The 26,531-nt window shown below is 45.4% G+C and overlaps 1 protein-coding gene across 2 annotated transcripts in view; it reads left to right on the forward strand.

Moving 5' to 3' along the window:
* Positions 1 to 294: 294 nt before the first annotated feature.
* Positions 295 to 26,531, forward strand: part of LOC311137444 (mitofusin-1-like) — a 32,550-nt gene continuing 6,313 nt past the window's right edge. Inside the window, exons 1-14 of one of the 2 annotated variants that reach the window (XM_084171948.1) lie at positions 295 to 342; positions 1,339 to 1,475; positions 1,622 to 1,757; positions 2,322 to 2,484; positions 2,876 to 3,000; positions 3,447 to 3,555; positions 8,168 to 8,275; positions 19,041 to 19,194; positions 20,077 to 20,144; positions 21,426 to 21,547; positions 21,867 to 21,993; positions 22,217 to 22,321; positions 22,520 to 22,622; positions 23,370 to 23,596. In XM_084171948.1, the coding sequence (XP_084028074.1) occupies positions 1,355 to 1,475; positions 1,622 to 1,757; positions 2,322 to 2,484; positions 2,876 to 3,000; positions 3,447 to 3,555; positions 8,168 to 8,275; positions 19,041 to 19,194; positions 20,077 to 20,144; positions 21,426 to 21,547; positions 21,867 to 21,993; positions 22,217 to 22,321; positions 22,520 to 22,622; positions 23,370 to 23,596 (1,668 nt within the window). In that variant the 5' untranslated portion in view covers positions 295 to 342; positions 1,339 to 1,354. Of the gene's footprint in view, positions 448 to 1,338; positions 1,476 to 1,621; positions 1,758 to 2,321; positions 2,485 to 2,875; positions 3,001 to 3,446; positions 3,556 to 8,167; positions 8,276 to 19,040; positions 19,195 to 20,076; positions 20,145 to 21,425; positions 21,548 to 21,866; positions 21,994 to 22,216; positions 22,322 to 22,519; positions 22,623 to 23,369; positions 23,597 to 26,531 lie in introns of both variants that reach the window. The other variant, XM_084171947.1, reaches the window with a different exon arrangement.

Below are 26,531 nucleotides of genomic sequence, written 5' to 3' on the forward strand. Positions count from 1 at the left end.
TATCTGCAGCTGTTTGGTAATGACGTTGACATACATATCTTGCAGTGACATATGTTCAACTTTGGCCCTGAGTTGAAGCAGAGACCATCATCTTAAATAAGACAAACTCTGACGCTTGGTTTTTAATGCACTCTGTCAAAACAATTCATTAGTGGCCACAGAAATGTCATAATACTTGTTGGGGCCCTTTGCCAAAAGTGAAACTGGGGACACCAAGGAGTTGGCTGCATTCTTTGGCCATTGATTGGATGTCTCATGGTCACATGTCAACTCGTTGATTATATAGTCCCACCCCTTTGCTCTGACTGTTTGGAGCTGCTGGGACTGAATGACAGATGAAAGGTTAGCGAGCTACCTGTAGAAATAACTTTACCAAATATCGACAATAAGGTTTACTCCTGTCTGTGGTATGAAAAGGTGACTTTGGCCATCTCGCCTGAAGTTGTGGTAAGGGGAATTCAATTGAATACCATGAAGATAGCTAGCTAACGTTAGCTAACTAGCTGACACTAAATAATGACACGCGTTACAAAACAGCTGAATTTCAATAATGCGAAATAACACGAACTTGTTAGTTAGCGATGTGATATATACAAATAGCATCGTTTGTAATGTAAAGAATGTTTACACCAATGTTGGGTGGGTAGTTGGTTTCCACTAATGACTTGTTAGCTAGCTGGGTGCAACTAGCTAACGTTAGCTACCCAGCCACATTCTTTTAGCCAAGATGTTTGTTGACATGTCATTCAATATCTGTCACTTGTCAGTGTACGGTTGCTCGAGCTTTAGCTAGTTGCTAATGTTTGTTGACTGATGGAATGTTTTTTTTGCCAGCCACAGTTTTTGTTTGCTAACCAGATCCTGTTAACCAACCCAGACATGTAGCTAGTTGTCATACATTAGTCTTACAATGGCTTTCATAACAACACTTGCTGCAGGTATTTGTGGGAAGCAAGCTAGGTTTCTCCACTACATGTAATGAAAACTAACAGCTGTATTTGGCATTGACTCATGAAGGCTGATATTTAATTATTAGTTATTTTTAAGTTGGGGTGTGAATGTCTTATCTAGCTGTGTGCACATTGGGAAAGTAATGATCACATTTTATTTGTCACGTGCTGAATACAACAGGTGTAGACCTTACAGTGAAATGCTTACTTATGATAAGTATCTAACGTTAGCATGGTCCAGGCTCATGCATCAGGGCTAGTCTGTCAAAGAACAGACTTGTCAGTATTTGGGGATAAGGAGAACTTGCAGTGTATGAGGTGCCATTCGATAGTGTGCAAATTATGACAAACATTCCACCTTTTGTAATTTGCATACTTTCTCTCCAAGATCAGAAAGCTGAAGCATGGATTTGCCTCAGGGGGACTTCTCTCCACTCAAACGCTTTGTAGTAGCCAAGAAGAAGATCAGTGACGTGTTTGATCAACTGCTGGAGTATGTGAAGGAAGGCTTGGTGTTTGTAGAAGGTGAATGTGCTGTATAGTAAATCAGATGCGTTGGACACATTTTGAATGTCAAAGTAATCAAATGCAGAAAGGGTTTGCTTTTTGTTATGTTGTGAGTGAGTCACGGTGTTCTCTTCTCACTTTTCCCTTTGCTGTGTGATTGTCAGAAACGTGTCGAAATGACGCCTTGGAGAACATTGCAAGTCGGGAGCAACAGGAGCAGATTCGGGCGTATGCCGGGAAACTGCAAACTATAAAAGATGTGCTGGCACGCAGACACATGAAGGTGGCCTTCTTTGGCAGGTAAATGTGTGTAGTCTGATGCATTTAGTTTTCTCCACTGTTTTGCATGTTTTTTTGTTTATTGTACACAGCTTCGAGGCTAGACTCGATGTGTGCAGACACATTTGAGCAAAGCTCAATGCATCGTGACATTGAGTTTGGTTTGATCAGTTAAGATTATTCTTGTTACACCATTCGTACAAAGCACTGTATTGTACTCTAGGAGATGCTTGTGTCCCAAGCTTTCAGCATTGCTACGTGAGGATGATGAGGAAAAGGTGCTGTGCAGCTTTCACTTATCTTTCTATTGCCGGTTCATTGAAGCGCACTTTCTTTGAAACCGCTCCGCTCCATTAGGCTTTTATCATACAAAACCAGACCTCTTTATGAATAGTCTCAACCTATGTGGTAATTTACCATTCTGTATGTGCAAACTAGCTATTGGACAAGATTCATAATGACAAATTGCCTATCCATAAGCCCGTAAACCATAACAGGTCAACATTCCTGTAGTAATGTCCCCATGAGATGTATGATGAAAATGAGGAGTCTCTATAGACCTCTTACATTGTGTCCTTTGCGTAGGACGAGTAACGGTAAGAGTACAGTGGTGAATGCCATGCTGAGGGACCGGGTGCTGCCCAGTGGCATGGGTCACACCACCAACTGCTTCCTGAGTGTGGAGGGCACGGACGCAGACCATGCCTACCTCAAGACAGAGGGCTCAGAGGAGGAGAAGAGCATCAAAGTAAGTGCACTGGCGAGGACGTGGATATACTGGCTTAGGCCTAAATGCATGGAAGATTAGGCTAGCTCTTTTTACCACTCGTACAGTGGGCTTTACCCACCTCAGTGAGGTTGGAAATGTGCTACCTGATTGAGTTACTTAGAGATTAATTATTTTTACCACTCGTACATAGTACCCTCAGTCACGTTTTTCCTTTCTGACCCTAAGCAATTCATTATTAAACAACTTTTGTCTAGATAAGGTTATTATGCAGTCTTCGCTTTGACCTAAGACACAGCCTCAACTTTGAACATTACATACAGATTGTCAGTCGGGCAGAGTTTGAGTGATTTGAAATCCATTAAATGATACTATGCCTCCCCCTCTCTCTCTCTCTCCTCTTACTCTCCAGACTGTGAACCAGCTGGGTCACGCGCTGCACATGGACCAGAGTCTGGACGCAGGCTGCCTGGTCCGAGTCTTCTGGCCCAAGACCAAGTGTGCCCTTCTCCGAGACGACCTGGTCCTCGTAGACAGGTACGGTAACGGAATGTTGACAACTCCGCCACACCTTGACTTCCAATTACACCGCTTGTCCCGACAGCTTGTACAGTACACCAGAGCTTTACGAATATCTAGATGTACACTGTATGTTGGCTGTGTTTGTTATTCGACCAGACACTGATGATCTGTGTATATGACGATCACTATCAACTAAACAGCGATAAAGGCTGAAGACGTGAACCTGCATTAATATTTTTTGCTTTTCTGTGTGCCTCCCTGTATATGAGGATTGCAATTGTAGCTCTGTGTGTAGATTGCTTGGAGTCCATACGGTACGATCTGTACTATTGCTAAGTAGCCTAACTAGAATAGCCATCAACCACCAGTGTCCGAAGCCCCATGGTAAGGACTGACCATCACTAAGCTGAGGTTGACTAAGCTGAGGTTGACCTTCTAACCCCATCCTCCATCTTCTTTAGCCCTGGAACAGATGTCACCACGCAGCTGGACAGCTGGATCGACAAGTTCTGCTTGGACGCTGATGTCTTTGTGCTGGTGGCCAACTCTGAATCAACCCTCATGAACACGGTAACAGAGCTCACAATCTGACCAATCCCAATGGTATTTAGACAGATCTGACCAATCAATGCGTCCATCTGAAAGATTGACAACCTTGTCAAGTAGCAGAGCTTCCAAGAGCTCAGATAGCTGTGTGCTAATGGATTTTTTAAAATGGATTCCTTGGAGTTCTTTGTCAACCACACCTCTTTTTGGAGATGAGAAATACAAAATGATTTGATTTAGTCATGTTAACAATTCTATCAAGAGGTTTGTGTTCTATGAAGCAAGACTTTTAAAAGTATTCTACGCAACTACACTGAACAAAAATAAACGCAACAATTTAAAGATTTTACTGCGTTACAGTTCATATAAGGAAATCAGTCAATCGAAATCAATTAATTAGGCCCTAACATATTTCACATGACTGGGAATACAGAACTTTTTTTTAAAAGTAGGGGCGTGGGTCAGAAAACCAGTTATTATCTGGTGTGACCACAATTTGCTTCATGAAGCGTGACATCTCCTTCGCATAGAGTTGATCAGGCTGTTGATTGTGGCCTGTAATGTTGTCCTACTTCTCTTCAATGGCTGTGCGAAGTTGCTGGATATTGGTGGGAACTGGAACACGCTGTCGATCCAGAGCATCACGAACATGCTCAATGGCTGACATGTCTGAGTATGCAGGCCATGGAAGAACTGGGACATTTTCAGCTTCCAGGAATTGTGTACAGATCCTTGCGACATGGGGCTGTGCATTATTATGCTGAAAATGAGATCATGGCGGCTGATGAATAGCACGACAATGGGCCTCAGACTATCGTCATGGTATCTCTGTGCATTCAAATTGCCATCGATAAAATGCAATTCAAATTTAATTTGTCACATGCGCCGAATACAATAGGTGAATCACCTTACCGTGAAATGCTTACTTCCAAGCCCTTAACCAACAATGCAGATCAAGAAATAGTTAAAATATTTACAAAATAAAAAGTAACATTAATAAAATAACAATACCGAGGCTATATACAGGGCAATTGTTTTCATTGTCTGTAGCTTATGCCTGCCCATACATAACACCATGCCACCATGGGGCATTCTGTTCACAATGTTGACATTAGCAAACCGCTCGCCCACACGACGCCATGCACGCTGTCTGCCATCTGCTCTGTACAGTTGAAACTGGGATTCATCCAGAAGAGCACACTTTTCCAGCGTGCAAGTGGCCCACTGAAGTTGGTTACTGCGCCAAACTGCAGTCAGGTCAAGACCCTGGTGAGGATGACGAGCACGCAGATGAACTTCCCTGAGACAGTTTTTGACAGTTTGTGCAGAAATTCTTCTGTTGCGCAAACCCACAGTTTCATCAGCTGTCCGGGTGGCTGGTCTCAGACGATCCCACGGGTGAAGAAGCCGGATGTGGAGGTCCTGGGCTGGCGTGGTTACACGTGGTCTGCGGTTGTGAGGCCGGTTGGACGTACTGCCAAATTCTTTAAAAGGACATTGGTGGCAGCTTATGGTAGAGAAATAAACATTCAATTCTCTGGCAACAGCTCTGGTGGACATAGCTGCAGTCAACTGCAGGAATGTCCACCAGAGCTGTTATTTGCACATTTTAGTGTCCTTTTATTGTCCCTGGCACAAGGTGCACCTGTGTAATGATCATGCTGTTTTATCAGCTTTTTGATATGCCACACCTGTCAGGTGGATGGATTATCTTAGCAAAGGAGAAATGCTCACTAAAAAACATCATGTAAACAAATTTGTGCACAAAATTGAAGCGAAATAAGCTTTGTGCATATGGAAAGTTTCTGGGATCTTTTTATTTCAGCTCATGAAACATGGGATCAACACTTTACATGTTGCGTTTTTATATTTTTGTTCAGTTATAGAAGGAATTGTCAACATATTCTAACCATATTTCTTTTTTCAAGACAATCTTAATACACTGCTCAAAAAAATAAAGGGAACACTTAAACAACACATCCTAGATCTGAATGAATGAAATAATCTTATTAAATACTTTTTCCTTTACATAGTTGAATGTGCTGACAACAAAATCACACAAACTATCAATGGAAATCAAATTTATCAACCCATGGAGGTCTGGATTTGGAGTCACCCTCAAAATTAAAGTGGAAAACCACACTACAGGCTGATCCAACTTTGATGTAATGTCCTTAAAACAAGTCTAAATGAGGCTCAGTAGTGTGTGTGGCCTCCACGTGCCTGTATGACCTCCCTACAACGCCTGGGCATGCTCCTGATGAGGTGGCGGATGGTCTCCTGAGGGATCTCCTCCCAGACATGGACTAAAGCATCCGCCAACTCCTGGACAGTCTGTTGTGTGGCGTTGGTGGATGGAGCGAGACATGATGTGCTCAATTGGATTCAGGTCTGGGGAACGGGCGGGCCAGTCCATAGCATCAATGCCTTCCTCTTGCAGGAACTGCTGACACACTCCAGCCACATGAGGTCTAGCATTGTCTTGCATTAGGAGGAACCCAGGGCCAACCGCACCAGCATATGGTCTCACAAGGGGTCTGAGGATCTCATCTCGGTACCTAATGGCAGTCAGGTTACCTCTGGCGAGCACATGGAGGGCTGTGTGGCCCCCCAAATAAATGCCACCCCACACCATGACTGACCCACCGCCAAACCGGTCATGCTGGAGGATGTTGCAGGCAGCAGAACGTTCTCCACGGCGTCTCCAGACTCTCACGTCTGTCACGTGCTCAGTGTGAACCTGCTTTCATCTGAAGAGCACAGGGCGCTATTGGCGAATTTGCCAATCTTGGTGTTCTCTGGCAAATGCCAAATGTCCTGCACGGTGTTGGGCTGTAAGCACAACCCCCACCTGTGGACGTCGGGCCCTCATACCACCCTCATGGAGTCTGTTTCTGACCGTTTGAGCAGACATTACACCTGCTGGAGGTCATTTTGCAGGGCTCTGGCAGTGCTCCTCCTTGCACAAAGGCGGAGGTAGCGGTCCTGCTGCTGGGTTGTTGCCCTCCTACACGTCTCCTGATGTACTGGCCTGTCTCCTGGTAGCGCCTCCATGCTCTGGACACTACGCTGACAGACACCGCAAACCTTCTTGCCACAGCTCGCATTGATGTGCCATCCTGGATGAGCTGCACTACCTGAGCCACTTGTGTGGGTTGTAGACTCCGTCTCATGCTACCACTAGAGTGAAAGCACCGCCAGCATTCAAAAGTGACCAAAACATCAGCCAGGAAGCATAGGAACTGAGAAGTGGTCTGTGGTCACCACCTGCAGAACCACTTCTTTATTGGGGGTGTCTTGCTAATTGCCTATAATTTCCACCTGTTGTCTATTCCATTTGCACAACAGCATGTGAAATGTATTGTCAATCAGTGTTGCTTCCTAAGTGGACAGTTTGATTTCACAGAAGTGTGATTGACTTGGAGTTACATTGTGTTGTTTAAGTGTTCCCTTTATTTTTTTGAGCAGTGTATATGTAGCATGTGTAAGGGGGATTAAGGGGTTGTAACTTTAACTGTCAGAATTGGTATGTTAACTGACAGTAAAGGAGGTGTTTTCTTGTAAGTAAGGGGAGGATATTTTCTTTCCGAAGCTTGTTATAGTCGTCAGTGCTAGGATATGGCCGGCTCCATCGCTCAGGCCCAGCTCTGTTTATGTCTGCCTAGGTATTCACGTTATGTCAGGGCACGTAGTCAATCACTGGGCTCTCGTTATCTGTGCCCAATCTCTTCAAGGGACAAGCCCTGTTTCCCCCTCTCATCACCCACCATTTTGACTATGCACCCTAGGATGCCCAGCCTCTGTTGATTTTTCAATCACAGAACCCTAGAGATTGTAAGTACTCTATAAAGTACATTAGATTAGCATTATTCGACTGTGATAATGCGATGCACCTGGACACTTGTTACACAGATGAAGTGAAATAAGCATTTTGTTCTGGTTTAGTTTAGGAAGTAAACTCAACTGTTTGATAAACAACAGACAATAACAGTGTTTCAATGAATGGAGCCCTTTTCTAGCTTATTAGCTATGTCATGACCTACAGTATCTTCGTGACCCTTTACAAACGCCCTTGACAAACTCTTATCTCCTTCCCCGATAGACTGTGTGAAAGTGTGTACTGCACATTCTCTATAGTAAAGGAGTGTTTATGTATGTGGGTCACCTGCATGCACACACATACATGCTGTATTTACACAGAACTGCATTGGGACACCTTTTATCTCTGAATTGTTTGTAAAGGTTAAACACCTGGGGAAGTCTGGTGTAGGCTGTAAAGTTTAACTCCATGCAAATAGCCCTGGCAACGAGGTTTCCAGCTTCACGTCAGCCAGCTTTCTGTGCCCTTGCGGTCTGTGCCCTTGCGGTCTGTGCCCTTGCGGTCTGTGCCCTTGCGGTCTGTGCCCTTGCGGTCTGTGCCCTTCCGGTCTGTGCCCCCTCCTCCAATATCTATACCCCAGTCTCTCTTCCAACTGTCCTGTCAAATTAAGTCAATAAAATACTGAAGGAGTTCGGAGTTCTCCTCAGAAAGAAATAGAAATAAATGCAAAATAAAGGTTAACACAACACTTTGGAATTAATAAGACTTAATTAGTGCACTAACTATTCCTGACCTTGCATTTTTCTTGTTTTCCAGGAGAAGCATTTCTTTCACAAGGTGAACGAGAAGCTCTCCAAACCCAACATCTTTATTCTCAACAACCGCTGGGACGCCTCAGCCAATGAGCCGGAGTACATGGAGGATGTGAGTGACTTACCAACAATAACTGGCCATTCATAAAAGTTTACAATTAGTCAAATTAGCCACAGGTCCTGAAGTGGAAATTACATTTATTGCTCCAGTAGGACAATAATCAGAAGTGTGTGTGTGTAAATGACATTTATGGACAAAAAAAAAAGTATTAAAAGGTGTGTATATAAAAAACATTAACAGGGTAAATAACTCCAACCACCCATTTGCCTATTCACAACCTATAGTAATCTAATTTCACCCCATTTAAAAAAAAAAAAAAAAAAACTTTCTGTGCATTTGCAGAGACATTCTGGATTTCTGGCAATTGCTCTGTGACATCACTGGGGGGAACCACTGAGTGCACTGGCATTGCACACATTTACATTTGAGTCATTTAGCGGACGTTCTTATCCAGAGCGACTTACAGTAGTGAGTGCATTTTTAGGTCATGTAGCTATCCTATGAAGTTATTTCCCAACAAAATGTTCTGACACAATAGCCCAGTAGTCCAATTACATATCACGTTTTGGATCATTTACAGATGTCGATAGTGATAAACAGATGACAAGGTGATTTGCAAGGTATAGGCCTATTCATCACAAAATATAAACTCAGCAAAAAATAGAAACGTCCCCTTTTCAGGACCCTGTCTTTCAAAGATCATTCGTAAAAATCAAAATAACTTCACAGATCTTCATTGTAAAGGGTTTAAACACTGTTTCCCATGCTTGTTCAATGAACAATTAATGAACATGCACCTGTGGAATGGTCGTTGAGACACTAACAGCTTACAGACGGTAGGCAATTAAGGTCACAGTTATGAAAACTTAGGACACTAAATAGGCCTTTCTACTGACTCTAAAAAAAACACCAAAGGAAAGATGCCCAGGGTCCCTTCTCATCTGCGTGAACGTGCCTTAGGCATGCTGCAAGGAGGCATGAGGACTGCAGATGTGGCCAGGGCAATAAATTGCAATGTCCGTACTGTGAGACGCTTAAGACGGCGCTACAGGACGGACAGCTGATCATCCTCGCAGTGGCAGACCACGTGTAACAACACCTGCACACGATCGGTACATCCGAACATCACACCTGCGGGACAGGTACAGGATGGCAACAACAACTGCCGGAGTTACACCAGGAACGCACAATCCCTCCATCAGTGCTCAGACTGTCCGCAATGGGCTGAGAGAGGCTGGACTGAGGGCTTGTAGGCCTGTTGTAAGGCAGGTCCTCACCAGACATCACCGGCAACAACGTCGCCTATGGGCACAAACCCACCGTCGCTGGACCAGTCAGGACTGGCAAACAGTGCTCTTCACTGACGAGTCGTGGTTTTGTCTCACCAGGGGTGATGGTCGGATTTGCGTTTATCGTCGCAGGAATGAGCGTTACACAGAGGCCTGTACTCTGGAGCGGGATCGAGGTGGCCAGCGACGAGCCCGGATCTCTTATCCCATTGAGCACGTCTGGGACCTGTTGGATCGGAGGGTGTGGGCTAGGGCCATTCCTCCCCAGAAATGTCTGGGAACTTGCAGGTGCCTTGGTGGAAGAGTGGGGTAACATCTCACAGCAAGAACTGGCAAATCTGGTGCAGTCCATGAGGAGGAGATGCACTGCAGTACTTAATGCAGCTGGTGGCCACCCCAGATACTGTTACTTTTGATTTTGACCCCACCCTTTGTTCAGGGACAGGTTAGTCACATGTCTGTGGAACTTGTTCAGTTTATGTCTCAGTTGTTGAAATGTTATGTTCATGCAAATATTTACACATAACGCAGTTGACAGTGAGAGGACGTTTCTTTTTTTTTGCTGAGTTTATTATTTTGTTATTTTGCGTGCGCTCTCAGCCAGAGCGACTTAGAGTAGTGAGTGCAAACATTTTCGTAGTGGTCCCATGCGGGAATCATAACAGCTGTAATATCACACTGGGAGGGATTATTGAAGATACTCTTTGAAGAGGTTGGGTTTCAAATTCCGGCAGACGGGCAGGGACACTGCTGTCCTAGCTTCAGGGGGAAGCTGGTTCCACCATTGGGGTGCCAGGACGGAGAAGAGCTTGGACTGGGCTGAGTGGGAGCTGCCCTCCCGTAGGGGTGGGAGGGCCAAGAGACCAGAACGGAGCGCTCGGGTCGGTGTAGGGTTTGAGCATAGCCTGAAGGTAGGGAGGGGCAGTTCCTCTTGCTGCTCCATAGGTAAGCACCATGGTCTTGTAGTGAATGCACGCTTCGAATGGAAGCCAGTGGAGTGTGTGTGGAGGAGCGGGGTGACATGAGAGAACTTGGGAAGGTTGAACACCAGGTGGGCTGCAGTGTTCTGGATAAGTAGCAGGAGGTTGATGGCACAAGCGGGGAGCCCAGCCATCAGCGAGTTGCAGTAGTCCAGACGGGAGAGGGAAAAGTACCTGGATTAGGACCTGCGCCACTTGCTGTGTGAGGTAGGGTTGTACTCTATGGATGTTGTACAGCGTCACGCCAAGGTTATTTTGCGCTCTGGGAGGGGGACACAGTGGAGTTGTCAACTGTGATGGAGAGGTCTTTGAGCGGGCAGGCCTTCCCCGGACGAAAGCGCAGCTCCATGTTCTCGAGGTTGAGCTTGAGGTGGTGGGCTGACATCCAAGTTGAGTTATCTGCGGGGGGAGGGGAGAAAAGTAGTTGTCATTCACATAGCAATGATTAGAGAGCCCATGTGAGGATATGAGTGACTTGGTGTATAGAGAGAAGAGGAGAGGGCCTAAAACCGAGCCCTGGGGGACACCAGTCGTGAGAGTATGTGGTGCAGACACAGATCCTCTCCACGTCATCAGGTAGGTCCGGCCTGCCAGGTAGGATGCAATCCAAGAGTGTGCAGAGACGCACATCCCTGAGAGGGTGGAGAGGAGGATCGGATGGTTCACGGTGTCGAAGGCAGCAGATAGATCTAGGAGGATGAGAACAGAGGAGAGAGATTTAGCTTTGGCAGTGCAGAAAGCCTCTGTGGCACAGGAGCAGTCTCGGTTGAGTGAAACGTCTTGAAGCCTGACTGGTTAGGGTAAAAAATATTGTTCTGAGAGAGTTTGTCAGAGACCACACGCTCAAGTTTCTTTTTACATCAGAGGAGGTGTTGGGTTCTTGAGGGGTGGGTTCAATTTCCCCTTCTCAAAAAGTCGGCTACTTCTAATAAAGTTAACAAAGCACTTGCTAGTGTGGGAAATTGGGCCTGGCTCGCAGTCGGTGTTCCAATTCATTCCAAAGGTGTTCGATGGGGTTGAGGTCAGGGCTCTGTGCAGGCCAGTCAAGGTCTTCCACACCAATCTCGACAAACCATTTCTGTATGGACCTCGCTTGGTGCACAGGGGCATTGTCATGCTGAAACAGGAAATGGCTTTCCCCAAACTGTTGCCACAAAGTTGGAAGCACAGAATCGTCTCGCATGTCATTGTATGCTGTAACGTTAAGATTTCCCTTCACTGGAACTAAGAGGCCTAGCCCGAACCATGAAAAACAGCCCCAGACCATTATTCCTCCTCCACCAAACTTTATGGCACTATGCATTTTGGCAGGTAGCGTTCTCCTGGCATTCGCCGAACCCAGATTCGTCTGTCAGACTGCCAGATGGTGAAGCGTGATTCATCACTCCAGAGAACGCGTTTCACTGCTCCAGAGTCTAATGGCAGCGAGCTTTACACCACTCCAGCCGACGCTTGGCATTGCGCATGGTGATCTTAGGCTTGTGTGCGGCTGCTCGCCCATTTCATGAAGCCCCCAACGAACAGTTATTGTGCTGACATTGCTTCCAGCGGCAGTTTGGAACTCGATAGTGAGTGTTGCAACAGAGGACAGACAATTTTTACGAACTTCAGCACTCGGCCGTCCTGTTCTGTGAGCATGTGTGGCCTACAACTTTGCGGCCGAGCCGTTCTTGCTCCTAGACGGGGGGGAAGGAAGGAAGGAAGGACTAGTGGTGATCAACAGCTCACGCCCTGTTGTAAATCAAAGGAGAACATTCAGGCTGCGGCTTCAAGATTAACCAATGGAATGTTCTTTGTTTTCAACATACTTTTTCCTGCTGAAACCTTTAACGCGTTCAAAAGCGAATACTGGAATAATATTCCTAACGTAGAATGTGGGGAATCGAGAGTTGCACCCCTCAAAAAACCTACACTCGATCCCTCCGATGTCAACAACTACAGACCAGTATCCCTTTCTTTTCTCTCAAACTCTTGAGTGTGCCGTCTATAGCCAACTCTCCTGCTATCTCTCTCAGAATGACCTTCTTGATCCAAACCAGTCAGGTTTCAAGACTGGTCATTCAACCGAGACTGCTTTTCTCTGTGTCACGGAGGCTCTCCGCACTGCTAAAGCGAACTCTCTCTCCTCTGCTCTTATCCTTCTACACCTATCTGCTGCCTTTGATACTGTGAACCATCAGATTCTCCTCTCCACCCTCTCCAAGTTGGGCATCTCCGGCGCGGCTCACTCTTGGATTGCGTCCTACCTGACAGGTCGCTCCTACCAGGTGGCGTGGCGAGAAGCTGTCTCCGCACCACGTGCTCTCACCACTGGTGTCCCCCTGGGCTCAGTTCTAGGCCCTCTCCTATTCTATCTATACACCAAGTCACTTGGCTCTGTCATATCCTCACATGGTCTCTCCTATCATTGCTACGCAGACGACACACAATTAATCTTCTCCTTTCCCCCTTCTGATAACCAGGTGGCGAATCGCATCTCTGCATGTCTGGCAGACATATCAGTGTGGATGTCGGATCACCACCTCAAGCTGAACCTCGGCAAGACTGAGCTGCTGTTCCTCCCGGGGAAGGACTGCCCGCTCCATGATCTCGCCATCACGGTTGACAACTCTGTTTCCTCCTCCCAGAGTGCAAAGAACCTTGGCGTGACCCTGGACAACACCCTGTCATTCTCCGCTAACATCAAAAATAGTGACCCGATCCTGTAGGTTCATGCTCTACAACATTCGCAGAGTACAACCCTACCTTACACAGGAAGCGGCACAGGTCCTAATCCAGGCACTTGTCATCTCCCGTCTGGATTACTGCAACTCGCTGTTGGCTGGGCTCCCTGCCTGTGCCATTAAACCCCTACAACTCATCCAGAACGCTGCAGCCCGTCTGGTGTTCAACCTTCCCAAGTTCTCTCACGTCACCCCGCTCCTCCGCACACTCCACTGGCTTCCAGTTGAAGCTCGCATCTGCTACAAGACCATGGTGCTCGCCTACGGAGCTGTGAGGGGAACGACACCTCCTTACCTTCAGGCTCTGATCAGTCCCTACACCCAAACGAGGGCATTGCGTTCTTCCACCTCTGGCCTGCTGGTCCCCATATCTCTGCGGAAGCACAGTTCCCGCTCAGCCCAGTCAAAACTGTTCGCTGCTCTGGCACCCCAATGGTGGAACAAGCTCCCTCACGACGCCAGGACTGCGGAGTCAATGACCACCTTCCGGAGACACTTGAAACCCCACCTCTTTAAGGAATCCCTGGGATAGTATAAAAGTAATCCTTCTACCCTACCACAATTTTTTTTAAATAATAAAATGTATAATAAATAAATAAAATATATATAACAAATGAAAATAAAAAAAATTATTTATATATATATATATTAATAATAATTAGCCAGTGGGACAACCACTTTACATAATAAGGTGAATGCACCAATTTGTAAGTCGCTCTGGATAAGAGCGTCTGCTAAATGACGTAAATGTGATCTATTGGACACTAAGGTCATTCTGTTTGGTGTTTTGTGATGTCATTAATGTTATAAAATAAATACTGTAGCTTGGAAAGTATACCCACTACATGTAGGAATGTTCCATCATATACGTTGTGCATGTAATATGAAAAATTATGAAATTGTTTTTGTTAAGAGGGATGTGATTTGAGAAGCTGTATGAGATCATTGTTTTCCATAAGCTTTGCACAGGGACAAGTCACGCCCCGAGTGAGGTCCGAGAGTGTCAGCCTGACGGAACCGCCCTTTTCGACCAAAGTGTGTAAAAGATGGGTTACAAATTAACACACTTAGACCAGAATAAGTGAAAGCGGCAGCTACACGTTTTAAAATGGTTGGAACTATGGATCTCAACACGTTGTGGAGATAATAAACTCTCCTCCCCGGACGATCACCGGTACGGCTGGTTAGCTGTCCTAAGTAAAGGATCTTCGGAAGCTAATTTAATTAGGCCCATCCTATTATTCTGCTCAAGCCCATCAGTAGGGTACTGGGAACCGTCGATTCGGCTGGCTAGCCTATCTTCGAAGAAGCATCTTCGAGCGAATGGAAGGTAAATCAGTTCTGTAGTTCTGTTCAGGACTACACGACAAGTCATCGGAGACCGGACAACTAGGAAGAAGAGAACAACAGAAGACTTGTTGGAACCTTTTTTGGACAATCTGAGCCTTACAAGCGTGCCGCGAGATGGCCCAACTCGCTTTCCAGGGTGGCGCTGTCCACTGAGATACACGGCGAACCAGGCATTTCACGTGAATACATTCTAGATTTCTTACTCGAAGAGGGCAGCAGTTCGTGTGCCAATGTATGTAATAACTGTAGGTGAGAGTAGTTTCGGAGTGTATCAAGGTTAAGTGTCTCTCTCTCTTTTATCTTCCTTTTCTCTTTTAACATTTTAGTCATTTAGCAGACGCTCTTATACAGAGCGACTTACAGTTAGTGAGTGCATACATCATTTTTTTTATTTTTCATACTGGCCCCCCGTGGGAATCGAACCCACAACCCATGCTCTACCAACTGAGCTACATCCCTGCCGGCCATTCCCTCCCCTACCCTGGACAACGCTTGGCCAATTGTGCGCCGCCCCATGGGTCTCCCGGTCGCGGCCGGCTACGACAGAGCCTGGATTCGAACCAGGATCTCTAGTGGCACAGCTAGCACTGCGATGCAGTGCCTTAGACCACTGCGCCACTCAAGCATCATTGTTGTCATTCTTCTAAGGACCTGTTTTTTCCAGTCAGTAACCAGTGCAGAGTGTATGTTTATCCTCTGTTCCCATTTTAATTAGCTAGTAAATAAATAAACCAATTTGTGTAGTACTGAATCCTAAGGCTCTGCTTTTTACAGATGCAAGGAGGTAACGACTTTCAGAATGATATGATACGAGGTTATGATAAGTTGACTGTTTTTTTATAGATGTGATAGGTAAAGACCTTTTTTTTAGAGTTTAATTCGGGAGATGGGAACTCTTCAAAGAACCACTCTCGTGGTGCCCCAGATACTAATGAGTTAATTGTTACATGATTAATTTAGTAGGGTAACAATTAAACATAGTTGGTTAATTAGAGAAAAGTCTTCAGATGAATGTTAAAGTCACGACACCACATACCTTTTGTGTGTAGATTACAGAAACTATGCAAAGCTGGTGGACATTCTCCTGATTGATGGACCGGGCGTCGCTTGTAATCAACTTGAGCGCCAACTTTCCACATTTCAGCGCCAACTTTCAAACTACTAGGATACTGTAGCAACTACTAGAGTACTGTATTGTGGTCGCAGTATTGACAAATGCTACGGTCATTTCAATAAATCAGTAAAGTACTTAAAAAAAGAAGTGGCCTACCTTTTTGGCTGGCAGTCATGTTCCAGTAGACCTAAATGCGTTTTATGATCCCTTTTTCAACTGTGATTATTTTAGCTCCCGACTGTGCATGCATTGCATTGCATGATCAGTGTTTCAAATGTGAAGTGCAAGCCGTTGATCATATAGGCCTGTTGCATATGTGGATGCTCAAAATAGATGTATTTTTATTTCTAGAATCAGATACATATTAAAAATGAATAGGGAGGTCCATCTTTAATACTGGTATTAGGTAATCGGGTATCGATTTCATGAATATTCATCCCTTTCCCAGTTTTTATTCTATGGCCTCTGCCATAGTAATACAGTGAGGGGAAAAAAGTATTTGATCCCCTGCAGATTTTGTACGTTTGCCCACTGATAAAGAAATTATCATTCTATAATTTTAATGGTAGGTTTATTTGAACAGTGAGAGACAGAATAACAACAACAAAAATCCAGAAAAACACATGTCAAAAATGTTATAAATTGATTTGCATTTTAATGAGGGAAATAAGTATTTGACCCCCTCTCAATCATAAAGATTACTGGCACCAGGTGTCTTTTATACAGGTAACAAGCTGAGATTAGGAGCACACTCTTAAAGGGAGTGCTCCTAATCTCAGTTTGTTACCTGTATGAAAGACACCTGTCCACAGAAGCAATCAATCAATCATATTCCAAACTCTCCACCATGGCCAAGACCAAAGAGCTCTCCAAGGATGTCAGGGACAAGATTGTAGACCTACACAAGGCTGGAATGGGCTACAAGACTATCGGCAAGCAGCTTGGTGAGAGGGTGACAACAGTTGGTGCGATTATTCGCAAATGGAAGAAACACGAAATAACTGTCAATCTCCTTCGGCCTGGGGCTCCATGCAAGATCTCACCTCGTGGAGTTGCAATGATCATGAGAATGGTGAGGAATCATCCCAGAACTACACGGGAGGATCTTGTCAATGATCTCAAGGCAGCTGGGACCATAGTCACCAAGAAAACAATTGGTAACACACTACGCCGTGAAGGAGCTCAGCTGGTAGAGCACGGCGCTTGTAACGCCAAGGTAGTGGGTTCGATCCCCGGGACCACCCATACACAAAAATGTATGCACGCATGACTGTAAGTCGCTTTGGATAAAAGCGTCTGCTAAATGGCATATTATTATTATTATTATTAAGGACTGAAATCCTGCAGCGCCCGCAAGGTCCCCCTGCTCAAGAAAGCACATATACAGGCCCGTCTGAAGTTTGCCAATGAACATCTGAATGATTCAGAGGAGAACTGGGTGAAATTGTTGTGGTCAGATGAGACCAAAATCGAGCTTTTTGGCATCAACTCAACTCGCCATGGTTGGAGGAGGAGGAATGCTTCCTATGACCCCAAGAACACCATCCCCACCGTCAAACATGGAGGTGGAAACATTATGCTTTGGGGGTGTTTTTCTGCTAAGGGGACAGGACAACTTCACTGCATCAAAGGGACGATGGACGGGGCCATGTACCGTCAAATCTTGGGTGAGAACCTCCTTCCCTCAGCCAGGGCATTGAAAATGGGTCGTGGATGGGTATTCCAGCATGACAATGACCCAAAACACACGGCCAAGGCAACAAAGGAGTGGCTCAAGAAGAGGCACATTAAGGTCCTGGAGTGGCCTAGCCAGTCTCCAGACCTTAATCCCATAGAAAATCTGTGGAGGGAGCTGAAGGTTCGAGTTGCCAAACATCTGGCTCGAAACCTTAATGACTTGGAGAAGATCTGCAAAGAGGAGTGGGACAAAATCCCTCCTGAGATGTGTGCAAACCTGGTGGCCAACTACAAGAAACGTCTGACCTCTGTGATTGCCAACAAGGGTTTTGCCACCAAGTACTAAGTCATGTTTTGCAGAGGGGTCAAATACGTATTTCCCTCATTAAAATGCAAATCAATTTATAACATTTTTGACATGCGTTTTTCTGGATTTTTTTGTTATTCTGTCTCTCACTGTTCAAATAAACCTACCATTAAAATTATAGACTGATCATTTCTTTGTCAGTGGGCAAACGTACAAAATCAGCAGGGGATCAAATACTTTTTTCCCTCACTGTATGCTGCAGTTGATTGATTGGTTCACCGAGTGACGTCAAAGTCCACTGTTTCAGAACGTCAAACGTCCAGAACGTTCAAAAATATTTTGCAAACTGTTGGTTTTAAAATTCATATCGCTTGTTTTTGGGGGATCAAATGTTAATAAATAGAATGAAAAATGTATATTATGGTGCCTGGTGAATGTGTTTCCTTGTTCCATGTAGAGTGCCTTCAGAAAGTATTCATACCCCTTTACTTATTCCACATTTTCTTACAGCCTGAAATCAAAAAGGATTTCTAAAAAAATTCTCACCCATCTACACACAATACCCCATAACGACAGTGACATTTTATTGAAAATGAAATAAAATATCTTATTTTCATAAGTATTCACACCCCTGAGTCAATACTTTTGTAGAAGCACCTTTTGGCAGCGATTACAGCTGTGAGTCTTTCTGGGTAAGTCTCTAAGAGTTTTGCACACCTGGATTGTACAATATTTGCACATTAGTAAAAAGAACAAAGTAAAACTGCAAAAAAAAAATGGCTACGAAATTAACTTCTTGTCCTGAATATAAAGCGTTATGTTTGGGGCAAATCCAACACGTCACGGAGTACAACTCTTCATATTTTCAAGCATGGTGGCGGCTGCATCATGTTATGGGTATGCTTGTCATTGGCAAGGACTAGGGAGTTTAAGAATAAAAAGGGGGGGGGGGGGGGGGGGGTGTATTCAACTTGATTTTCATGTAGATATAGTTGACCTACTTTACCCTCATGTAAAAATGAAAAACTGCTACTGGGTAATCATTTTGCGACCAGAACGGAATGGTCGGGAGAAGCTTCATTTCCAAAAATTCCAAGCTGTCAAAACCATTAGTTTGAGACTGGGTTGTCACCAAAGCTTTTGTATTCATTCGGTATGTCGTAGTTAATTTTCAAAGATTCATTACAAACTCAAAACATTTTTCAACAAGAATGACTATTATGACAATAACTGTGGCCATTTTGCATTACAATTAATCGTTACCCAGAATTCCATGACCATTACAACCCTAGGCTTCAGAGTTTCTGTTATTGCTATGGGCTCTTACCATTGTGGTAATGTTGTAGTAACAGTTCAGTAATGTTCCCCACCTACAGGTGCGCAAGCAGCACATGGACCGCTGTGTCGACTTCCTGGTGGAGGAGCTGAAGGTGGTGGACCGGGAGCAGGCACCCAACCACATCTTCTTTGTGTCAGCCAAGGAGGTGCTCAACTCCCGTATGCAGCGCGCCCAGGGTATGCCAGAGTCCGGTAAGCCCGGCCGGTGGTGGTCAAACCAGAAGGGTGTGTTGGTGGGTGGGTAGCCAAGCATGTGTGAATAGTGGCAAACCATCGTGTCCGCTGTGGTCAAACCAGGTGGTTTGTTTGTTTGGTTGGTAGGTCGGTCAGTGGGTGGGTCAATTGTTGGGTGTGTACTGTGTTGGTGACTGTGTGGACGGATGGGTGGATCAATGGGTGTGTGGGGTGGGCAGGCAGGCTCACTCATGCCACAGGTTTTGTCCTGTCCACACTGATGGGCTTCTCTAAATTAGATCCAGAGTGTCTCCAAACAACACCTCCCCAGCCAAGCTATAAAACATTCAAACTTAAACTTCACTATCAACTCTGGCTAACACCAGCTACATGGGATCAAGGCACTTATGCAATCCATTGGCTCACATGCTCCAACATGACCTTTTGTTTGGGTGGTGTCGGTCTTGAGCTCTGTTTTTAGCCTGGCGTCCATCTTCTCAGTCTGTGTTGATGTAGTTTATCTGATCCTTTCTAGGTTAAAGGGATATTTCACTTTCTGGAACTTTTAGCTTATTTTCAACGTACCTGTTGCCGTTTCATCCAAATTGTGTTAGCTGGTTATATAGCAACGTCTAGCATTTTTGGAGAATGTAGCAATGCTAGTGGAATGGATTGGATCAGTTAGCGGCGCGTTCAAAAGCGAGTGGACCAAAGCGGCGCCCTGCATAGCGCTTTCCCCATACTTTTGAGTTCTCTGCTAACTGATACAACAAAAGTGAAATGTCCCTTTTTTTTATTTATTTTTATTTTTGTAGTAGTTTAAAGGCAAAATGGTACTAGACTCCGTTTTGGAGAGATGTGATGTGGTGGTCTTTGGATGACAATGTGCCGTTTTCACAGGTGGAGCTTTAGCAGAAGGTTTCCAGGAGAGGCTCAAGGAGTTCCAGAGTTTCGAGAGGATATTTGAGGCAAGTGTGTGTGTGTGCGCGTGTGTGCGGTGTGACGACAACGTCTAACACCACTCGTTCTCAGCCTCCAAATTGTTTAATGATTTTTAAATACGACATCTCTAATTGAATGAAAAAGCAGTATGAAGTAATGAATGTCAAATGAAATGGCAGAATGACAGAACTACAATGACGCATATTCCAAGCAATCAAGATGAAAGTTAAAACAATGTGTAGTCAAGCCAAACAACACCATGGCTGCTCCTCAGGACATACCAGGTAAACTCTCTCTCTCTGAACTTTCTGGCCTGGCTTTGCCAGTGTGACTCTGAACGTGGTGTTGGAGTGATGTGGGAGGAGGGACAGAACTGCGTCTGTGTGTGCTTGTGTTATGGTAGAGAAAATATTAGCAATAGAGTTAATTCCTTGTCTAAAACCCAGCTTAGTTACGCTGCCCCAAAACATTTACCTCTATGGGGTCGGACACCTAAAGGGAAAGCTGTGTACTGGATAGGAGGTTAACTATATTATATTCCATACCACTGCAGAGAGTAGTGGTGAACCATTCTAATCACTATCTCTATGGTCCTGTGCTGTGAGAAACACCTAGTCTCTCCATCTCATCACCGGACTACTAGTCTCTCCACCAATCACGTCTCCAAGCCCGCCCCGCTAAGTCCCTGCTTAGGCCAATCAATGTGCACATTGCCATCAATCTGCGTCTTCATTGCTGAAGTCTAGATTTACTTAGGCGAGGATCATCCATTTCTTTCAGTTCAAATTTTCATTCTGTTCGCTGTCTCATTTTGTTTCATTCTGTTCTGTTGGCCGCATTCTGTCTCGTCGGAGTTGTTTTATGTTCAGGAAATACTAATCTCCTTTTTCTTAGAGTAGTTTTTCTGTTGTACTGGCTTTTCTCCTATGATTTAGCTTTGTCTTCACTAGCACGTTACTGTGAGCCTAAGAACCAAGGGGCTGTGCGACTCGAGATGCAGAACTGCTGCCGTAATTCCCCCCCCCCCCCCCCCCCCCCAACCATTAGTTACGGCAGCAGTTGTATATCTTATTCCTTTTTGTCCTGCCTATACCCTTTTCAATATCGTGCTGACCCCTGACCCCAACCAAACTGTTCTGGCTTCGCATGGTCCTTTTCAGCACAGTTCAAGCAACTATGGTGGATGCTTATGGCGCAATCAGGCCAGCACGGCTTGGTTTGGCTCGGCTCAGTAGATTGAAAAGCCCTGTAGGACGTGTCGCAGCCCCCCCCGGTACGGTAACGTGTGTTGTTATGTGGCCTCCCAGGAGTGTATCTCGCAGTCAGCAGTGAAAACAAAGTTTGAGCAGCACACTATCAGGGCCAAGCAGATCACTGAAACGGTCAAATCCATCATGGACGCCATCAACATCGAGGCGGCAGAGAAGAGGTGAGTGTCCTCTGATCCATCCACTCACAACCCAACCCATCTTCTTCCGGGATGTTCTGTTTATTCAGTCATTCCCAAATGTTTCGCTAGCACTGACTTTAACTAGTTTGTATGGAAACGGTAACATGTATTATGAGTTAGCATTGTTTCCAATGACTAAGATGTTTTGGTGTGGATCCAACAGGGCAGGCACAATACATTTTGTACATTTCTAAGTAGTATGTCAGTATTGGACATTGAAACATAAAACCTTTGCACTTCCTGTGGAAGCACTGACTTACTACTTGTCTCTCCTTACCACGTCCTGTGCACCATCTAGAGTGGCCTCATTGGAGGACCGTGAGTACCAGATGGACCGTCTGGAGTTTGTGAAGAACCAGCTCCAGCTGCTCATAGAAGACATCAAGAAGAAGATCAAGACTGTCACAGTAGAGGTGGAGAGCAAGGTAAACCGTGGCCTTCGGATAACATTAATGTTTACAATATGTTTCGAAATATCCTAAAGCCTCTTAACACTGCAGGGAATGGCCCTGCAGGGTCATACTGCCAACGGCAATTTATGGATTTAATACCGCACTAATCCTCAATCCATTCCAAGGGTTACTTACCCCAAATGGTAAAAAAAAAAAAAATGTTTTAGCCAGGTACTAACACAGCTGCTTTCTCAAGGTGTCCAGCGCCATGGGCGAGGAGATCTGTCGTCTCAACGTGCTCGTCCAGGAGTTCCACTCTGACTTCCACCCCTCGCTCCACATCCTCAAGCGCTACAAATCAGTGAGTTTGATTTCCGTTACACCAATGACTGGACACACCGGTCTTCTCCGTGAAATGGAAGCGTTGTCACAAATGTAGCACACAGAGCTTTTAGGTTAGGAGCATCACGACTCACACATCTCAGTAGTGACCTCCTTCTATGCACTCTGTTTCTGTAACCACTCCATGACCCTCTGTCACCCAACCCTTCCCTTACAGGAGCTCCTGAGCCACATCGAGGAGGGCATGGGCAAGAATCTGGCCTTCCGCTGCTCCAACGCCGTCAACGCCTCCGTGCAGTCCTCCCAGAGAGACATGATCGGTAGGTAGCAGTCCTCCCAGAGAGACATGATCGGTAGGTAGCGGTCCTCCCAGAGAGACATGATCGGTAGCTAGCGGTCCTCCCAGAGAGACATGATCGGTAGGTAGCAGTCCTCCCAGAGAGACATGATCGGTAGGTAGCAGTCCTCCCAGAGAGACATGATCGGTAGGTAGCAGTCCTCGTGTGTGTGTGACAAGGCAACCAGTCATAAATCAGACTGACATAAATGTTATGGCCCTCTATGATGTTCAGGACTGGGACTATTGCGAGAGAGTGTAAACCAATTGAATGAGTACGCCTAGCGCTACAGGACTGTTCCATATTGCTCGCTTCTCACCCATCTGTTCCTCTCAGATCATTGTGTATTTAGACACTGTTATGGAAAGGAGGACCCCGTTTTTAACACTGTTAAATAGGGTGCCAATTCAGGTTCTACTACATAGCTTCCACTGATCCAGTTCTGTCAAATCTCTGACTTCAAGGAAAGCAGGAAGCATTCAAAGTATTTGGGTCTGATGTCATCTAGACCCCTCAAACTCAACTCTGGACCTTGAAGCGAGTTCCACTGCGTTTTTTTCATTGTTGCCCTCTAATTAGGGACTGATTTAGACCTGGGACACCAGGTGTGTGCAATTAATTATCAGGTAGAACGAGAGAACCAGCAGGCTCCGGACCTCGTAGGGTCAGAGTTGAATACCCCTGATAGACTTGGTGTCAGTGTTTCCTTCTTTGTCATCCCACCACCAGAGAGTCTGCAGCCTCTGCTGCCTCCTGCTGTTCAGAACCAGATACAGACGCTGGTGCCCTGCCACAAATTTGACCTGACCTACGACCTGAACTGTGCCACGCTCTGCTCGGACTTCCAGGAGAACATAGAGTTCCAGTTCTCGATGGGTTGGACGGCGCTGGTCAACCGCTTCCTGGGGCCCACCAACGCCAATCGGGCCCTCATGCTGGTCGACAAGAACTTCCCGGTAACGCGGATAAGGTGGCTCCAGGGTGAAGTTTCCCCTAGGTGCAGATCGAGGATCAGTTTCCTCCACCAAACCTAACCATAACCATTGGTGGTGGGGGGGAGGGGGGTGGGGGGGGGGGGGGGAATGCAAAAATGACCCACGATCAGCGTGTAGGGGCAACTTCACCCTCCTCCAGTAAGGCATGAGGGTGATGGATGTGTCATCTGTACTGTATTCTGTTGTATGTCATGTAGGTATGCTATCACTGTACTAGATGGTTAATAGTTGTGATGTTGGTCGACAGGACCTTTTCAGGTAACCACAGTTAGAACACATGGGTGGTTGAGTGGTAATGGGTGATAACACTGCCCGGCTCTTACCGCGTGTGCCTACAGTGAGGGGGAAAATAGTATTTGATCCCCTGCTGATTTTGTACGTTTGCCCACTGACAAAGAAATGAGCAGTCTATAATTTTAATGGTAGGTTTATTTGAACAGTGAGAGACAGAATAACAACAACAAAAATCCAGAAAAACGCATGTCAAAAATGTTATAAATTGATTTGCATTTTAATGAGGGAAATAAGTATTTGGCCCCCTCTCAATCAGAAAGATTTTCTGGCTCCCAGGTGTCCTTTTTATACAGGTAACGAGCTCAGATTAGGAGCACACTCTTAACAAACTGAGATTAGGAGCACTCCATTTAAGAGTGTGCTCCTAATCTCAGTTTGTTACCTGTATAAAAGACACCTGTCCACAGAAGCAATCAATCAATCAGATTCCAAACTCTCCACCATGGCCAAGACGAAAGAGCTCTCCAAGGATGTCAGGGACAAGATTGTAGACCTACACAAGGCTGGAATGGGCTACAAGACCATCGCCAAGCAGCTTGGTGAGAAGGTGACAACAGTTGGTGCGATTATTCGCAAATGAAAGAAACACAAAAGAACGGTCAATCTCCCTCGGCCTGGGGCTCCATGCAAGATCTCACCTCGTGGAGTTGCAATGATCATGAGAACGGTGAGGAATCAGCCCAGAACTACACGGGAGGATCTGGTCAATGATCTCAAGGCAGCTGGGACCATAGTCACCAAGAAAACAATTGGTAACACACTACGCTGTGAAGGACTGAAATCCTGCAGCGCCCGCAAGGTCCCCCTGCTCAAGAAAGCACATATACAGGCCCGTCTGAAGTTTGCCAATGAACATCTGAATGATTCAGAGGAGAACTTGGTGAAAGTCTTGTGGTCAGATGAGACCCAAATCAAGCTCTTTGGCATCAACTCAACTCGCCGTCTTTGGAGGAGGAGGAATGCTGCCTATGACCCCAAGAATACCATCCCCACCGTCAAACATGGAGGTGGAAACATTATGCTTTGGGGGTGTTTTTCTGCTAAAGGGACAGGACAACTTCACCGCATCAAAGGGATGATGGACGGGGCCATGTACCGTCAAATCTTGGGTGAGAACCTCCTTCCCTCAGCCAGGGCATTGACAATGGGTTGTGGATGGGTATTCCAGCATGACAATGATCCAAAACACACGGCCAAGGCAACAAAGGAGTGGCTCAAGAAGAAGCACATTAAGGTCCTGGAGTGGCCTAGCCAGTCTCCAGACCTTAATCCCATAGAAAATCTGTGGAGGGAGCTGAAGGTTCGAGTTGCCAAACGTCAGCCTCGAAACCTTAATGACTTGGAGAAGATCTGCAAAGAGGAGTGGGACAAAATCCCTCCTGAGATGTGTGCAAACCTGGTGGCAACTACAAGAAACGTCTGACCTCTGTGATTGCCAACAAGGGTTTTGCCACCAAGTACTAAGTCATGTTTTGCAGAGGGGTCAAATACTTATTTCCCTCAGTAAAATGCAAATCAATTTATAACATTTTTGACATGCGTTTTTCTGGATATTTTTGTTGTTATTCTGTCTCTCACTGTTCAAACAAACCTACCATTCAAATTATAGACTGATCATTTCTTTGTCAGTGGGCAAACGTACAAAATCAGCAGGGAATCAAATACTTTTTTCCCCTCAATGTACGACCCCAGAGATCGGTGTTCAATCCCTGCGTCTACCTCTCTCACTGTCTTTTCCATCTGTGTCCACCTCTGTTTCCATGTTGTCTAATTTAAGCATCAAAACCCAAGGCTGAGGAACATTCATTAGTCATTGGTGAGGATTGGTGGTGTTCTGGGTGTTGTATAGATACAGTTGAAGTCGGAAGTTTACATGCACCTTAGCCAAATACATTTAAACTCAGTTTTTCACAATTCCTGACATTTAATCCTAGTAAAAATTCCCTGTTTTAGGCCAGTTAGGATCACCACTTTACTATTATTCTGACATTTCACATTCTTAAAATAGAGAGATTTATTTATTTCAGCTTTTATTTCTTTCATCACATTCCCATGTGTAGTTCCAAACCGTAGTCTGTCTTTTATGGCGGTTTTGGAGCAGTGGCTTCTTCCTTGCTGAGCGGCCTTTCAGGTTATGTCGATATAGGACTAATTTTACGTGGATATAGATACTTTTTTGTACCTGTTTCCTCCAGCATCTTCACAAGGTCCTTTGCTGTTGTTCTGGGATTGATTTGCACTTTTCGCACCAAAGTACGTTAATCTCTAGGAGACAGAACGCGTCTCCTTCCTGAGCGGTATGAAGGCTGCGTGGACCCATGGTGTTTATACTTGCGTACTATTGTTTGTACAGATGAACGTGGTACCTTCAGGCGTTTGGAAATTGCTCCCAAGGATGAACCAGACTTGTGGAGGTCTAAAAAAAAATTTCTGAGGTCTTGGCTTATTTCCCCATGATGTCAAGCAAAGACGCACTGACTTTGAAGATAGGCCTTGAAATACATCCACAGAAGCTTTTAAAGCCATGACATCATTTTCTGGAATTTTCCAAGCTGTTTATAGGCACAGTCAACTTAGTGTATGTAAACTTCTGACCCACTGG

Source organism: Coregonus lavaretus, assembly GCF_964263955.1.
Source record: "Coregonus lavaretus genome assembly, chromosome: 11".
NCBI lineage: Eukaryota > Metazoa > Chordata > Actinopteri > Salmoniformes > Salmonidae > Coregonus > Coregonus lavaretus.